Source organism: Symphalangus syndactylus, chromosome 1 (assembly GCF_028878055.3).
Source record: "Symphalangus syndactylus isolate Jambi chromosome 1, NHGRI_mSymSyn1-v2.1_pri, whole genome shotgun sequence".
Classification (NCBI taxonomy): Eukaryota; Metazoa; Chordata; class Mammalia; order Primates; family Hylobatidae; genus Symphalangus; species Symphalangus syndactylus.
This window is the reverse complement of record NC_072423.2, coordinates 159,531,419-159,549,607: the sequence shown is the minus strand read 5'-3', so window position 1 is coordinate 159,549,607 and position 18,189 is coordinate 159,531,419. Positions and strand designations below refer to the sequence as shown.

The 18,189-nt window shown below is 40.4% G+C and overlaps 1 protein-coding gene across 13 annotated transcripts in view; it reads left to right on the top strand.

The window, feature by feature from the left end:
• FBXO25 (F-box protein 25) overlaps nt 1-18,189 on the top strand; it is a 96,001-nt gene that overhangs the window by 4,000 nt on the left and 73,812 nt on the right. For 11 of the 13 annotated variants that reach the window (XR_008659544.2, XR_008659545.2, XR_010120564.1 and 8 more), the window contains exon 2: nt 2,482-2,622. Coding sequence is in view for 4 of the 13 variants with exons in the window: in XM_055289640.2 (XP_055145615.2) it covers nt 2,489-2,622 (134 nt within the window). In the remaining 9 variants the exon portion in view is untranslated. Of the gene's footprint in view, nt 1-1,988; nt 2,208-2,481; nt 2,623-18,189 lie in introns of those variants that run through there. The other 2 variants (XM_063638269.1, XM_063638265.1) reach the window with 1 other exon arrangement.

Below are 18,189 nucleotides of genomic sequence, written 5' to 3'. Positions count from 1 at the left end.
TTTGGTGGGAATGTTCTTGACAATCATAAAATCAGTTGTATGCTATTAGAGACAGTTTTAGGTAACTCTAGATCGACTGAACATGGGCATTGAGTTTTGCATTTTAGGAGGTTCAGTAGTTGTGAATCAGGTCTGTGAGACAAAATTTAGCAAAATTGTGCTGAAATTGAAGGAACAAAGTATTTTCTGAAGCAAGAATTTAAATTAATCATTATGTGACTGAAAAAGATATGTTCTGACTATAAGTCAGTTTAGCAAGGTTTGAGATTTTTTCGTGTAAAGAATAATTATTTCATCATACATTTCCTACACCAGTCAAGAACTAGGCATTTGTGGTTGATCCAGGAATATTGTTGAAGTCTGTGTAATTTCCTTCCTTTTTTTTTCTGTGTCTTCTAGGATTGTATAAGTGCCCATTTAATAGCTTCTTTTGTTAATTATGCTAAGTATAGTTGGGAGGTGGTATTTGGAGATGTTCATCTCATTTATTCTCCATGATGTAAATATTCTACATTATTATCTATGATATAAATATTCTACATTATAAAATACTCAAGTCTGTTCAGGACATGAAATTAAAGTAACACATTACAGAAACCACTTTTGCTTGAGTAATTCAGCTACCTTTCTGTAGCTAAATTCAACGTATATTTTCAACTCCTACCATGCTTGGCTTTTTTGTAACATTTTCGTCTCTGTCAATCATTTCTTTCTTGAAATACATTTTTCTCCTGACTTCCTACTTCTCCTTCTGCCTTTTTGGCTCTTCCTTTTCAGTTTTTGTTCTTGGCTTATATCTGCTGGTCCCTTAAATGGTGATGTTTCTTAGGGTTTTTTTCTTGGCTCTGTTGATTTCCCTCTCTACATATTCTGTGATATTATTTGTGTGGTTTTGATTAGTATCTAAATGCTCATGATTTTCCTCTTTCTCTCCAGTCTAACTCTCTTCTGAACCATGGATCTATATATTTATTTATTCAGTAAATAAATACTTGTTGGGCTCCTGTTGTTTTCCTGGCATTGTTCAAGGTAATGGAATACAGACCTGAACAAGACATTGCATTTTCTTGGAAGAAAACAGATGATAAACATGCTAATCATTTCAGACAGCCCTTACAACTATGAAGGCACTAGATAATGGCTTAGACTGGTAGGGGTGGGGTTCAGACAGCAGAAGGGTGCTGTTTGGACAGGGAGTCAGGGTGCCTTTCTGGGATGTGACTTTTTGAATCAGCAGTGTGAACATGTGAGGCGGTTTTAGCCTCATGCACAGTCTCACAGTGTATGAGAATCACCTGTGGACCTTTAAAAACTACTGAAACTTAGCCTTCACCCCCAGATATTCATGTTTAACTGAACTAAGATGGGACTAAGCGCTTGAATGTTTAAAAAACTTCCTGTGATGTTAATGCACAGCAGTAGTTGAAAACCACTGATCAAGAGGAGCAGAAATCAAGTCAATGGGAAGAACTAGCATTTGAAGTCTCACTCTTATCAAATCGTGTGCTTCATGAAGTTAATCATGAAGTTGCATCATTTTTTAAGTCATAATTTTTATACCTGGAGTCTAGTATTTCAAACTGAACAGGCATGTCCAAAGCTGAAATTAATATTCCTTATCTCTCCTTTCCTAATAAAACCTTGCTGTTCCTTCTGTATGTCTTATCCCAGAACCAGGGGCTACAAAACAAAATCTAGATAACTTCCTTGATTTCCTCCTCACATTTCCAGCCAGTCTTGAAGTACTGTTTGACTCTGTCTCCTAAATGTTTCTGCAGTCTCTGCTCTTCTGTTTCGTTTGCCCCTGTACACTCTCACCTTTTAGAGGCCAACATTCAGACGCCTCCAGTCCCAACTACTTTCCTCCAAGTGACCATCACCCCATACCTTCTCCCAGTGTGATACTGAGTTCTTTGTAAACCACAAATCTAATTGAGTCACTTACCTGCGTATGTCCCTTTTTTGGCCCCTCATTGCCCTCAGAATAGCGTCCTGCTCCTCTGACTTGATCCAGCCTTAAATGACTTCTCCATCCTTAATTCGGGCCCACTGTCATCTATTGTAAGCTTCAACCAAACTGAACTACTTAGAGTTGCTGAACATGAATACATTTCATTTTCGGTTGTTCCTGACTTCTGGCAAAGAGAGAATACTTGTTTGGGCTACTATTCCCTATTCCACACTACCTGACCCTGCTTGTTTTTCAGGTATGAGCTTGAATGTCGCCTCTAGTAAACCTTTCATGGCATATGCAGTATTAGGCCAGTAAAACCACCTTTACTTACCCCGTTTTATCACTTTAGTACAATCAAAGTACTATGTTATTGTCAGTGTCACTAATGTCCAGCTAACATTTTATTAATGAGCAGACATTTAAATGTTAAGAACTTTAATCTTTAAATATAATGAATAAGTGTTCTAAGTGAAAAGAAACTTTTATGAATTATATATACTTTTTAACATAAATTAACTTTTTCATAGGAGAACTATGCCATTTTTGGGTCAGGACTGGAGATCTCCTGGATGGAGTTGGATTAAGACAGAAGATGGCTGGAAGAGATGTGAATCCTGTAGTCAGAAACTTGAAAGAGAGAATAACCATTGTAACATCAGTCACAGCATGTAAGTTACAGCTGAGCAGAACCATGCCATTTGCCAGTTTAGCATGTATGGCCTTACCTATTTTTCAAGTCCCTGCAAAGCTCCATCACTTTTGAGACTTGCCCACCCAGAAGGCTGGTGTGAAGAAACAAGTTATTTAGCTAAAAAATGAGGCTAGTAGATTGCCTAATATTCATACATAGTTGCTTTTTTCTTTTTTTTAATTTAAAACATTTAATCCTCACAATAATCGAGAGAGAGGTATTATTATTAATCCCACATTATAGCTGAGGAACCTGAGGAAGTTAAAATACACAGTTTTGGTGGCATATATCAGAGATGTAATAATAGTGGCTTACACAAGACAAATCAGTTTTTCTCCCTTGAAAGCCTGAGTTGGTGTGATGACTTTGCTCGTAACATTGTCAAGGGGCCAAGCACAGTCTTTCTTGTTGCTCTGCCACCCCAAGAGTGCAGCCTTACCTGCGTGGTCCAAAACGGGGTATTACCTGCCACGTTTGCGCTCAGGCCGAAGGGTAGGTGAGGTTGGTGAGATACAACCTGTGTTTCAGTGGCACAGCCCAAAAGTTACATGCATCGCGTTGCCCACACCTTGTTGGCTAGAGCACTAGTGCAAGGGAGGCTGGGGGTTGTGGCCCAGCCATCTGTCCAGATAAAAACCAGAGACAGCATGAGCACAGAACCAGGGTAGGTGGCTGTCGTATGATGACTACAGTGTCTACCACAGTGGTGTTTGAGAATTTGGAGGGGGCTAGGAAGGTCTTGAGATAGCCTCCTGTAGAATGTCATGTGTCTAGTCATTTACTGTATATTATTTTACATTTGTGTAATTATCAACTGTGTGCTTGATGGGCCATATCTTTTTCTGACAGAAGTTTAGTAACTTTAGACCAGAGACTGGTTTTTGCAGTATTTGAAGCAGAAATTAATTTTCTATTTTAGTTACAGTGAGGATAACACATAATATTTGTTAAACTTATACTGTAGCAGTTCTCTGCGACAATAAGATGTATTTAGTGTTGATAGCTGTAAAATTTATTTAAAGCTTGTAATTACGCTGTTGATATTGCATAATGTTATACAGTTAACGAATTTTCTAGGTCGTTTTTACTATCTTATAATTTTTATGGCTTTTTTTTAAAATTTAAAGATGGTTGGCTATATCTAGAAATGTTAGATGTCTCACATTTACTCCCAATAGCCACTATTAAATGTGGATTTTCGGATGGGGAGATATGTTACAGAATGTCAATTAAAAAAAAGCTGTAATGCTTGAAGTACGGTGTTACTGCTGCATCTGCGGTAAGGAATTTGTGGGAATTTGTTTTTTTTCCCTCATGTATTCTTCTCCCCATCATCTCAAACACATTTTAAATGTCTGAGAATTGTTCTTTTTCCACTGCACACATAGAATTAGAGAATACAGTCGAGCTATGTTTTCTTTGCATAACTTGCAACCCCTCTGTCTGCCTTTCCCCTTCCCCCAAACTTAACTACAGATCCACCCCTTTGAACCAATGGCTGCTAACACAAGCATCCCTGTGCAGAAAGGTTTTATGACAGCAACCCTGGCTACCGTCTGTGGGGCACAGTGAGCGAGAACTAGTCAGCACCACCTTTTACCCGACCTAGTTGCTTTGCAGTACTGGGCTCCCCCTGCCCTTTCCTACTCTGCCATTTTGTTCATCTTCCTCTGACGTCTGTCCGTTCCTACCAAAATGCAAATCCAAACCTGTGGGTAGAGGCTGTTGATGACCTAAAACTGCATCAGATGTTTAATATATCCTTTCTCTGGAAGGAAAAACCATTTAACTTTGAACCTAAAATTGATTTTAAAAAGATAAGACCATATGTAATCACCATTTAAAATCGCTGTATAAATGGCCTTCTCTTTCCCCCATATGTCTTTGAGAAACAGTACTCCCAATTCTTTGATTTAAGGTGGGCTTTCTAAACTTAGAAAAAGAACTATAGTAAAAATAATTTAGGTAATCAAGATTCTACTTAACTTTGTTAATTTTCTTTTTTTGTGAATGTGCGTGAAAATAGAAGGCCTTTAGTATCCTTCTGCTTACTTTTCAACTCATTTTAGTATTAAAAGTTTAGAGAACATAGGGAAGAAATTAAGCAATTCAACATGGTTGATCGCGGGGCAGCCAGCGAGTTCATACTCTGAATCTTTGATTAAACTGCTCTTTCAAGCAACATTCATGATATTACTGAGGTTTAAACATAGTTCGATGGACAGAGGATTCATCTTAACCCTTACCTAAGGAAGCCTTTTATTAGGCTGTTGATTCAGAATAGAATGTAGGTGGGCTGGGGTCCAGATTGAAGAGAGGACAGCCAGTTAAGGGTTTCAGTAGACAGGTGAGAAATGTTGAGTGCTGCCTATGGTGATGTCTGCACAGCTGGACACAGGGTCAGGATCAGTAAAAGAGTGAGTCACAGATTGATTGGACTAGCCAAAAGGGTGGCCCTGAGAAGGACTCTAAGGGTTCAGCTGGGGAAGTGGTATAAGTAAATAATCTGTGGGTCTTCTCTCCAGCATAGTGTTTCTGCCACTCAGTTTTATGTTTGATGACAGAAATTGTATGATTCCTATAAAGGAAAGATATTGAAGAAGGGTGTCTAAATACTATATATCTTTAAGAATTTCTAACTTTTTCCATCAGATTTCAGTGTTCTCATGGGCACTGTAATTGCCTATAGTTATTTTAGTATAACTATAGGCACTGTTGAGGAAATATAAGAAGTTGTTCCTTGTCTTTTATGAAGTTGACATTTGACAAGGGAGTGTGTAGTCAAACATAACACATTCAGCTCAGTCTAGGCAGAGATGCTTCTGGGTTCTTTGCATTGGATTTTCTGAATCTTTTTTATTGCATTATTTTTATACCTCATAAAACGTTATATTTTCTATTCAAATTTGAATGTCTTAACACTTATTTTGGTAATTTGGTTCTCATTGGGCTTAGCAATGGGGGCCAGCATAATTTAAGGTTCTACCAAAATTATCTTCAACTCTAGTAGTTCCCGGGATATCCCAAGATAATGGAATTCTATAAAAGACATTTTTAAATCGTGCATCCCGCACGGAAACAAGATAGAAGAAGCTACTTTTTTGGTTCCCTTATGAGAATGTGAACATAGTCTCTGGTTACCATGAGGGGTAGATAATTCAGGGGATCCTTCTAGCCGCTGAAGTATGTACTGGACTCGAAAGCCACTGTACCTTGGAAAGGAGACATCCCGTATCCATTTAAGTAAATATCCTTGTTAGCACATTGGCATTTTCCCCTTAGGATCTTTAGAGTATTGTTACAGGTTTCAGCAAAAATCCAGATGGGCTTCCTGATATTCCTTCTTTAGTGACTGGAAAGAAAAAGAAAATTCATTTCAGTGTCAGACTCAGCACTAACTGTTTCAAGCAGTATTTGTTAGTGCTTCTTAAATTAATGATTTTCTCTGGATTGTAAACTCTTTTCTCTGACTTTAATATTATCTCTTCCCCAAATTTGTGGGTTTTGTCGATTATAATGCAACATGTGCTGTTTGTAAATGAAAAACAACAAAAAATTCATGCAGTCATGAAGCATAGAACATGAAGGGTGAAGTTCCCCTTTTCTAGCTCAGATCCTGTTCTGCACAGTCACCTCCTGCATTGTCATGCCCACCAGATGTTAGAGTCTGCAAAGAATTGCGGTCATTTTCTCCACCCCAGTCCCTGCTGTTGCCTGGTGGTTTCAGTGTCCACCTGTGGGACTCACAGCCTCTGGCCATAGTACTGTCCTCTTTGTTCCTAGGATCTCCTTCTCTCCTGTCATCTTCTCTGTCTCAGCTACCCACTCCCGTGGTCCAAACCCATGAATTCGGGCATCCCAGTCTTTAAGCATAATCTTCTCACCTTCCAGATTTCCTGACTACCACCTCAATCGTTGCCTTATTTTTTCTATCCTATTAACCTTCTTTTTGTCATGTCTCCTTTTGTCCAGCTTATATTCCATGATCCGTTGTTTCAGTACACTCTTGCCAATACCCTAAACTCCATCCCAGTCTTTTTTTTAAAAAAAACACTCAAATGGCATATTCCCAACCCTAAATGTACCAACACATGAGCAGGTAAGAAATATAAGAAAGAAGATTCACACCAGAGAACACAGTGGGAACATCATCAGTTCACTCACTTGCTTTCTTCTGAATTTATTCTCCCATTGCTTGCTCCTCCTTGTTCACCCACTCATTTATTTGCCCTTTTCAGTTGCTCACTCATTTATTCTTCCACTCATTCTGTAAACTGATGTTTCTTGGTCATCTGCTATGTGCCTGAAGGGCCCCCACGCGGCCCACAGCCCCACTGTGTTTGCTTGGTTGGCCCGCTCTATTCCTCTTTGTGTTATCAATGTTTCAAACTCCTTCACTCTCCTCTGATGTTTGGCTCTCTACTACCTCCTTCCCCATCTTTTCAAAACAACCAGATGTCTTGTGTCACCAGGAAATCCGGAGCCGTCAGACTTTTTCTCAGAACCTCACGTTGATTTAAAATTTTCATCTTTATTAACTTTATCCTGAATCTTTATTTTTTGTCCAGAACACCTGAGATATTCTGAACAGAGGCTCATTTTTGTTGCTTATCTCACAGGGAACAGTAAGTGTGTTGCCCTTTGCCTATTGATTACCCCCGGGGGTAGAGTCATAGGGATTTTTCCTACGTGAGTGGTAGTGGCTTTTCTCTGCCCTTGATGGGAAGGACACAGCTTTCCCCACCCCTCCAGAAAGGGTTCCCTTGGAAATGGAATGGGCCAGAGTCAAGCCTCTACTCCTTTGTTGGGTAGATAAAGTCTACCCAGGCGCCAGACTTAGAGATGTCTCTGGTCTTATTATTACACATACTGTTACACCTGTTTAGTCCACAATATATTAAGGATTTACTATGTGCTATGGTGTCAAGATACAGCAATAAATGAAACCTGACAACCCATGTCTGATGGAGCTTGCATTCTGGTGAAACAGGCAGTGGACAAGATGAATTCTGCAGTGTAGGAAGTGCGATAGTATGTGGGAGATAAGAAATGCTAAGGATGGGGGGTGTTAGAGGAAGATCTACAGAGAGTGGCCTCTAAGAAGGCATCTGTGGAAGGAAACCTTAGGCAATGAGAGCAGGATGAATGGATGTCTGAGGGCAGGGCCTCCCCAGCAGGGAAAGAAAAAGTGCAGAGGCCTCAAGGCAGGAGTACATCATCTGGCATATTCAGGGACAGCAGGGTTCCAGCATGGGTAAGGGGAGCCCGGAAGCAGGGCCGGTAGGAGACAAGATCCCAGCCTGACTGGGTCCCAGCTGTGAAGTACCTGTTGTCATAGTAAAGACTTGGGCTTTTCTGAGTGAAGTGGGGAGTCAGGGTTTTGAGCAGAGGAGTGATTTGTTCAGGCCTATGCTTTAACAGGATTATTCTGGCTACTGTGTTAAAAACAGACTTCCAAGAGGCAGGACAGAAGCAAGTGGACCAGTTCTCAAGAGGCTTGGGTTAACCCCCATGGGAAATGATCATGGCTTGGAGAGAAAATAGGTGGTGGATGAGGAAGGGCTCAAATCCTGGGTGTATTCTGCAGGTAGAACTGACACTTGGAATGTGTATGGTGCAGTCAGAGGCTCAAGGGGTGAGATTAAGACTGGCCTCAGCAGCTGGAAGGTAGAGTTCCATTAACTGAAATAACATCTAAATCCGCATTGTCTTCTGGGTTTAGGGTCCCTGGGTCTGTGCCTAGGAACAGAACCACAGTGTCACAGGTCATGCACCTCTTTGCTTTTCCAGTGAGGTGGTGTCACCATGTTCTTCTAATGCGTTGCATGTTCATCCTTTTCCTCCGTTTGTATTTCCTGGAAGTTGTTCCATGTCAGTGCGTGTTGAGTTCCTCATTCGTTGTAATGATGGCATTTCATTGTTTAGGTATACCATAACTTATTTCTCCAAGCTTCCAGTGACATCATTTTGGCTATTTCCCACTTTGCATTATTTCTAGTGCTATAGCATGGGTCATCTGTGAACATCTCTTTGCATACTTGTGTGAATATTTATGAAATTTAAGTTCCTAATAGAATTGTATATTTAAAATTCTAGTATTGCCACATTACCTTCTGTAATTTTGCACCAGTTTATACTCTGAATAGTAGTGTACACAGATTCCCATTACTTCACACTTCACGCAGGATGTGTTTCTGTCAGTGCAGGTTACACACTGCGCAAGGGGAGGATTTCATCATGAGGGAATAATGGCTGAAATGCATCTGTGTGCCTTGTGTAGGCTGCATGTGTGTCTTCATCTAAAGGTGCTGTCTGCTCCCATGCCATCTGCGTTTTGGGGACAGTGCAGAAGGTGTTTACAGCAGCCTTGTCTTTGTAATTACTTTAACTAGTTTGGTCGGTGAAAAACATTAGACATTTTAATTTTATTTCTTTTCCTTTCCCTTTCCTTTCCTTTCCTTTCTTTTGTTCATTCGTTTGTTCTTTTTTTTTTTTTTTTTTAGGTGGAGTCTTGCTCTGTCACCCAGGCTGGAGTGCAGTGGCGTGATTTTGGCTCACTGCAACCTCTGCCTCCTGGGTTCAAGGAGTTCTCCTGCCTCAGGCTCCTGAGTAGCTAGGACTACAGGCACCCACCACCACACCTGGCTAATTTTTGTATTTTTAGTAGAAACAGGGTTTCACCATGTTGACCAGAATGGTCTTGATCTCCTGACCTCAGCCTCCCAAAGTGCTGGGATTACAGGCGTGAGTCACCGTGCTTGGCCTATTTCTTTATTAAGTAAGAGAACTCTTTTAAAAGAAATTATATTTCCCCTGTTTACACTTATAAAAAACTAAGAAGATAAGAATAGTTAATTTACAAAACACTAGGATGCACAGTGCAACAACAGGAGAAAGCAAAGTTTTTTCAACCAACATAGTTCAATTGGGAAGGGAAAGATTTTTCAACTGGATAAACATGCAAGGAAAAATGAACCTCTATTACTAACTCTTACCGTGGACATAGCATTAATTTTAGGTGGATTGTAGAATGAACTGTAAAAGCTAAAACTGTAAAGTTTTAAGAAGAAAACAATATTTTCACAATGTAAAGTAGGCAGATTGCTTACCACGCAAAAACTATAAACTGTGAAAGAAGAAAAAGATGAACTTCTCCATATTAAAAACTTATATCTAAAGTCATCATTAGAAAGGCAGAGCAACGGCTGGGCGTGGTGGCTCAGGCCTGTAATCCCAACACTTTGGGAGGCCAAGGCAGGCGGATCACCTGAGGTCAGGGGTTTGAGACCAGCCCGGGCAACATGGTGAAACCCCGTCTCTACTAAAAATACAAAAAAAAAAAAAAAAAAAAAAAAAAAAAAAAAAAATTAATTCGGGTATGGTGACAGGTGCTTGTAATCCCAGCTACTCAGGAAGCTGAGTCAGGAGAATCACTTGAACCTGGGCGGCGGAGGTTGCAGTGAGCAGAGATCCTGTCATTGCACTCCAGCCTGGGTAACAAGAGCAAAACTCCATCTCAAAAAGGAAAAAGAGCAAGATTTACTATAAAATATAAAATCACCACAATCAAGAGAGTGGTATGTGGTATTGGTGAAAAGATAGATACACAGGTCAGTGGAATAGAATAGAGGACCCCAGATAAGTCCATACAAATATGGTCGGTTTATTTTTGACTGGTGTAAAGGCACCTCTTAGTATATTCCATGGAGAAAGTGTAATCTTGTCAACAAATGGTGCTTTTCACTAGATGTGTATATGCAAAAATAAATAAATAACCTATACAGCTCACATTTTATACAAAAATGAACTCAAAATGGATCATATACCTAAATGTAGAATGTAAAACTGTAGAATTTATGGAAGAAACCCAAAGGAAAGTCTGCATGGTCTTGGGCAGAGTTTTTAGATATGACACCAAAAGGACAATCCATAAAAGAAAAAATCTATAATTTGCATTTTATCAAATTCAACTCTCAGAGAAAACATTTGTAAGTCACATATCTGACAAAGGGTTAGTATCCAGAATACATAAAGAACACTTACAACTCAACAATAAAAAAGAACCCAGTAAAAAATTGGGCAATAGTTTTGGTGAACCTGTACTTCACCAAACAACTCGCATGGATTGCAGAGAAGCCCATGCAATTAAGCAGAGAAAAATAAGCATGTGATGCCCAACATAATTTATTGTTAGGGAAACAAATGCAAGCAATCCGGAAGGTAAACACTGCAGCTAGCCTGAGGCCACAGTACCATTTGGGGCAAGCAGCTGACCAGCTAGAGGTATAACAGTATGTTCTGGGGAATGAGACTGCCACAGTGGGCCTAGGTGATTTGGAAGGCTGTGCACCTTCCTCATAAGGTACCAGCACAGGCCTACATCAGGAGCTAAGATGAAAGAACAATCACGAAGCATCCCAGTGCTGGCAAGGGCAGTGCCAAGTGCTAGCGGGAATATGCTCTCCAACCCTGCTACTGGGAATGCAGAATGGCACAGCCACTCTGGAAAACAGTGTGGCAGCTTCTTACTATGTTACACTGCCTTAGGACCTGGCAGTCTCACTCCTAGGTGTTTACCCAAGGTGAGTGAAAATTCATGCTCACACAAAACCTGCATGTGACTGTTAATAGAGTTTTATTCAGTATTTGCCAACACTGAAAATCAGATGTCCTTCAACTGGTGAATAAATAAACATTGTGGTAACATCTCTACAGCAGAATACCGCTCAAAAGTCAAAAGGAACAAAACTATTGATTCGCACAGCATGGATGAATCTTAAATTCGTTTTGCTTAGTGAAAGAAACCAAACTTAAAAGGCCTCCATACTGTATGATCCTATTTAAAGGATGGTTTAGAAAAAGCACAACCATAATGAAGAAGAACAAATCAGTGGTTGCCAGGGGTTAAGAGTTGTGGAAAAGGAGTTGATTACAAAGAGAGTGAGAGGCAGTTTGGGGATTGATGGGACTGTGTTAGATTTGACTGTGCACCTGTCAAAACCCATGGAACTGTGCACCACAAAATTTCACTAAAATCAACAAAAATGTTTATGTGTGTGTTACTGGGGGGAGTGCCCAAATGACACAAACTGTGACAGATGAATCAAATGGTATTACAGACTTATCCCATAATCCAGGGGTCCCCAACCCCTAGGCCATGGATCGGTACCAGTCCATAGCCTGTTAGGAACTGGGCTACAGAGCAGGAGGTGAGCAGAGGGCAGGCAAACATTACTCCGTGAGCTCTGCCTCCTGTCAGGTCAGCAACAGCATTAGATTCTCATAGGAGCATGAACCCTATTGTGAACTGTGCATGTGAAAGATCTAGGTTGCTCACTCACTCCTCATGAGATTCTAACTAATGCCTGATGATCTAGGGTGGCACAGTTTCATCCTGAAACCATCCCCCCTCCCCGCCCCAGTCTGTGGAAAAACTGTCTTCTAAGAAATTCGTCCTTGGTGCCAAAACGGTTAGGGAATGCTGCCATAACCATAGTGAAATGGATGTGGAATTAGCTGACCTATCAGTAACTTTGGAAAACAGTGTTTTGACAGGATGCTGTAAGGCTAAAGACAAAACCTGTAGTTAGTGCACTTCTTTCTCATAGGGGCATGGGTTAGCAATCTCAAAACTCTACGTATTCTAGGAAGAAGTTACAAATAAGGAAGGATGGCGCTAGAGTTATCCTGTGGTTCTGGATCAGGGTTGGAGGTGTCAGCATGAATTAGGGCTGTTGATTTTTTCAGAGAGAGAGAAATGTGGGTCTATGCATGTGTGAGTTAGTATAACACATCTGTTTCCTAAGTCTGTCGACAGAGGGCTTTAGAGCAGTGACACCTGCATCGGTGACCAGAGCCAGCCTGAGGTGGTGGATCCTAAGGGCTCCTCAGGGAAGGGGTTGGTTCCAGGGCTGGGGTAGGGCAAATGAAAGGTAAGTGATGGGAGCCTGTCAGATATCAGAAGGGTAGATGTCCGTCAAAAAGTGCTCCATTGGCCAAAGCTGGAGCAGTTCGAGCCACAGGATAGACAACAGTAGTAATGGATTATAAACTAAAAAAGAAAAGAAATAGCCATCCATTTAGGCTGATATCAATACATAAATGAAGGCATAAGTGAGGGATAAGTAACAGTTCTTCCTTGTAGAATTCCAGTTAATAAATGTAGAAGAAATAAGGGAAATAGAAAATCACCATGATAATTGTTATGAGCCCAGTCCCTTTACAGATGCAGCAAGGTGAAATCTAACAGGTGAAAGAATTAGGAGAAATAGAATATCTGCCAAGTCTCCCCCCAAGTAGCTATTCATTACAAAGGGAACAATACTTTACAGTGGAGAAACCTTGCAGACACTGCCCCAACCAAGAGCTCAAAGGTGGCGTCATATTGGCAGTGGGTACCTGTGGTGTGGTGCTGTGTGAATGGCACATCATCTGTGGTGGTTTTCCCTAAGCTGAATCAGGAGAAAACAGCAGACAAACCCAATCTGAAGGACATTCTACAAAATAATTGACTAGTACTCTTCAAGGTGATGAGAGGAGACTACAAACTCTTCTGGCATGGGGGGCCATGGAAGTGTGTCAGCTAAGCACAGTGTGGATCCTGGACTGGGCCCAGCAGCAGACGGGCTCTGGTGGGTGGCCTGGCGAAACAGCAAAGCCTGTGGTTGAGCTGGGAGTACCATGCCAGAGTTCCTCTTCTGGTGTTGATTCTTGTTCTGTGGCTGCATGAAGGTGGGTGGAAACTTGGGGACACCGTGTGTCCTGCCTCTGAAATTCTTGTGCAAGTCTAAAATCATCTTTAAAAGTCTTTAAGTCATCATTAAGAAAATTAATAGGCAAGCCAGAGACATCATGTAGTCTGACTTTGCTGTCAGTCGTGTCTGGGGCCTGCGTCAGCACAGGGCTCGCGATGGTAGCTTACCTCTTAGCTCCCAAGGAGAGGCGGAGTGGAGAGCCTCCCTGGTGATTGACTTAATAGCTATATGGAGCTTTCTATGGTGTCTTGATTGGGTATGTGTTACAGGAGGTACACAGGTCAGGACTCCCTGAACTGTACTTAAAAGTCTATTCTGCTGTATATGAATTATGCCTCAGCAGGGAGAAGAGAACTTATGCTCCATTTGGAATTTGTCTTGGAGCATGATGTGAGGAACAAATCTGCTTGTGTCTTTGTGCAGTAGCTGTCCAGTTACTGCAGCAGCACTACTAACTGAAAAGCCCCTTCCCTGCTGTGTTGAGATACCTCTTTTTCCCATACCAAATTTCCATGGGCAATTGGAACTACGGGTTTTCTCTCTGTCTTCCTGGACTTCCCTCATCACACTGATGTAAATAGAGAGGCTTAATACTGTGTTTTCATGTCAGCTGGGGCTAGAGTCTTCACCATTGTGGTTCTTACTCAGAGTTGTCTGGTTATTTGTGCTTACTGGTTCTTCTTCTCCTTTTATTTTAGATACAGAGGGTCCATGTACAGATTTGTTACATGAAAATATTGCATGAGGCTGGGGTTTGGAGTACAGATCCTGTCACCTAGTTAGCATAGTACCCAGTAGGTAGTTTTTTTAACCCACCCCCACTCCCTCTACCTTCTAGTAGTCCCCAGTGTCTGTTGTTCCCATATTTGTGTCCATGTATGCTCAATGTTTAGCTCTCATTTATAAGTGAGAACATGTGGTATTTGGTTTTCTGTTCCTGCATTAATTTGCTTAGGATTAGGTCAAGCTCCATCCATGTTGCTGCAAAGGATGTGATTTTATTCCTTTTTTATGGCTGTGTAGTATTTCATGATGTATAGGTACCACATTTTCTTTATCCAGTCTACCATTAGTGGCACCTGCATTGATTCTGTGTCTTTACTGTTGTTAATAGTGCACTGATGAACATATGAGTGCCTGTGTCTTTTTGGTAGAATGATTTATTTTCTTTTGAATGTATACCCAGTAATGGGGTTGCTGGATAGAATGGTAGTTCTATTTTAAGTTCTTTGAGAAATCTCTAGACCACTTCCCACAATGGCTGGACCAATTTACATTCCCGTCAGCAGTGTATAAGCGTTCTGTTTTCCCCTCACCCTTGTCAGCATCTGTTGTCTTTGACTTTTTAGTAATGGCTGTTCTGGCTGGTGTCAGATGGTATCTCATTGTGGTTTTGATGCATTTCTCTAATGCTGTGTGGTACTGAGCCTTTTTCATGTTTGTTGGCCACTTGTATATCTTCTTTGAGAAGTGCCTGTTCATGTCCTTTCCCTTTTTTTTTTTTTTTGAGATGGAGTCTCACTCTGACCCCCAGGCTGGAGTGCAGTGACGCAATTTCCGCTCACTCCTTTGCCCATTTTTTAATGGGGTCGTTTGTTTTTTTGCATAAGTTCCCTGGATATTAGGCCTTTGTCAGATGCATAGTTTGCAAATAGTTTCTCTCATTCCGTAGGTTGTCTGTATTCTCTGTCAGTAGTTTCTCTTGCTGTGCAGAAGCTCTTTCATTTAGTTAAATTCTACTTGCCAATTTTTGTTTTTGTTGCAGTTGTTTCTGGGAGCTTAGCCAAAAATTCTTGGCCAAGGCCATTGTCAAGAAGAGTATTTCCTAGGTTATCTTCCAGGATCTTACAGTTTCAGGTCTTACATTGAAATGTTTAATATGTTTTGAGTTAGTTTTTGTATATGGTGAAAGGTAGGGGTCTGGCTTGAATCTTCTGTATGTGGCTAGCCAGTTATTCCAACACCATATATTGAATAGGATGGTCTTTTTCCGCTGCTGTTTTTGGTGGCCTTATCAAAGATTGGATGGTTGTAGGTGTGTGGCTTTATTTCTCAGTTTTCTGTTCTGTTCATTGGTCTATGAGTGTGTTTTTGTACCAGTACAGAAGTTGTTTTGGTTACTGGGGCTTTATAGTATAGTTTGAAGTTTAGTAGTGTGATGCCTCTGGCTTTGTTCTTTTTGCTTAGGATTGCTTTGGCTATTTGGGCTCTTTCTTCATTCCATATGAATTTTAGGATAGTTTCTTGTTGTTCTTAAATGCATTTTACAATTAACTTGTTTAACTGTAAGAAAAAAACCTGATTTTGTATTGGAATAGCATTAAATTTTATATTTTTAAAAAATGTTTCATCTGCCTCTAACTTATTGCAAAGAGTTTTATAAAGTTGCCTGTAATGATTTTTTAATGTTTTTCTTCATTTTTATAAAGCAAACATCCTTGTATCCACACCCAGGTCAAGGAATAGAACTTTATCAATCATCCCAGAATCGTGCCCCACATGTCCCATTTCTATTATAACCCACTTCCTCTCCCCAGAAATAACCACTTCCCAAACTCCTATGGTAATCATTTCCCTAATCTTTATAGTTTTATCACCAAGTGTATATCCCTAGACACTATAGTTTAGTGTTGTTTTATTCTTAAAATTTGATACGTTTTTAAAATCTCTCTTAATCTACACATTTCTTTTCCTTATCTTTTACAATGTTTAAATTTTCTTCTGTTAGCACTTGTAACTTTCTTATTTTTTTTTTTCTAATCAGATACCTAGTGGTTTGTTTTGGTTGATTATTTTCTCTTGAGAACCAGCTTTTGGATTTACTTCTTAGTTCTATTCTTTTTCTACTTAATAATATCTGCTTTTATTTGTAATAATTCCCCCCTTTCTTTTGGTTCACTTATTCTTTTTCTGGCTTTTTCAGTTATATGTTTAAATAATTTATTTTTATTATTTAAATTTGTATTGATATAGGTATTTAATGCTATAAAGTTTCCTGTGGCAGTTATTTTTTTCTGAGTCCTATAAATTCTTTATATATTTTCCCAGCCTTTTATAGCTGTATATCTTATATGCAATATGCTGCTTGATTTTGCTTTGTGAGCCAATCCAAGACTGTTTTCCATTTAATAGGTGAGTCAAGTACATTTTTTGCATCACAGATAACAGGGAACCACCTTGTTCTATTTTATTTGCTTTTACCCTTTTGGTGATTAAGGGGGCTTTCTTCCTCCCTTTTTTTTTTTTCCACTTTTATCCTAATGCCTTTATAGCAAACACTTAGTTTCTTTGGTTGGCTCCGCACACTACCTGATACTGCAGTTAGCTGATGGACGCCCCACTCCCAGTTGGCCCCTGCACATCTTCTCCCCGCCCCTACCACTTCTCTGGTGATTGTTCTTTGTCTGCATTGTCCGAGCTGGTAACCATGGCATGCTGCACTTTTATCACCATCATGTGCCAGCAGCTCCACAAATAAATACAGACCACCCTGCAGCCTACCTTTGCATCTGCCTCTAGTCATTTTGGTTTCCGGAGCTTACTCTTTAGTGGGTCATCCGACAGCTTCTGGTCACCGTACTTTCTGTGTTTGTGTGTACTCATAAAAAATATGTGTGACTTTTACCCTTGATGGTCACTATTTAGATGTTAAATCTTTGGCTTATATTTTTTTCCCTTGAATATCTTAAATATGTTACTGAACCTATTCTATTCTAGACCTGTAATGCCTACTACAAAGCCACTCACTAGTCCAGATTTCATCATTTCTGATTTTACAGACATGCATTCTTAAGCGGGGAGGAATTTATAGAACTGGAAGCCATGTGAATATCCTTGTTATAAGGTGGCCGAGATTTAGTCTGTCCAGGTAAGATGGTGCAGGTAGGGAGTGTGGTGGTCCAAGTGGCACACGCAGGAAGTCACAGAATGTGGGAGACATTGTTTTGTGTACCCTGTGCACAGAGTGTCTGATGCCCTTTGATAGGTTTGCGGCCTCATCTGGTGGACTTCTTGGGACAGCTGTTCTTCAAGGTTGCTGCATCTGAAGCTCTTTAAGACGGCGTTTCCCTTCTGCCAGATTGCGCTCTGTGCACAGTGCAGTTGCTTCTCCCTGTGGAGTGAGGTGGGCCCACATTGGCTGTGGCTCTACCTGGCCTTGGTGCTGTTGTCGCCCTCTGCTCTGCTGCTCCCTTCGTGTAACAAGAGTGTGTTAAGAGTCCGTAAGTGTGTCGTGTTAGATATTTAGGAAGGAAATGTTAATCCTAAAAATAGGTTTCACATCTTTTTTTTAACTTATATAAAATTGACTGGACTTTCTCTTCTGGATTATCTTTTTATAATTAGAGACTAATAATACACTGATATGAAGTAGCTTTGTATCAGGAAACTGGCTAAATGTAAACATTTGCCAACCAGGAGAAAATAATACGACTTGAATGGAAAAGGTATGGATAAAAAGCTAAGTTTAGTAGGTAGCCATTGATGAACAGAGTTGTCTTAACATTTGGGGATTGTTAAAGCAGGGATTGTAGCTCCCTTCCGGGGAGGAGCTGACCAAAATGTAGTCCAGCTCCTGCTTGACAGAAGAGGTGCAGGCAAATTGATCCAAAGGAAATGTCAGAGGAGGCCAGAGTGGGAGTTATCATCAACTGTGTTTGAGGGTTTGTTCCACTTTGTTTTGGTTTTGGTGAAATCATCACATTTTGCATGTTATATTACCTTGGCACTTAGAATCACGGCAACTTGTTGCATTTATGCTGAGATTTTTTCTCCCTAAAGTCTCTTCTGTT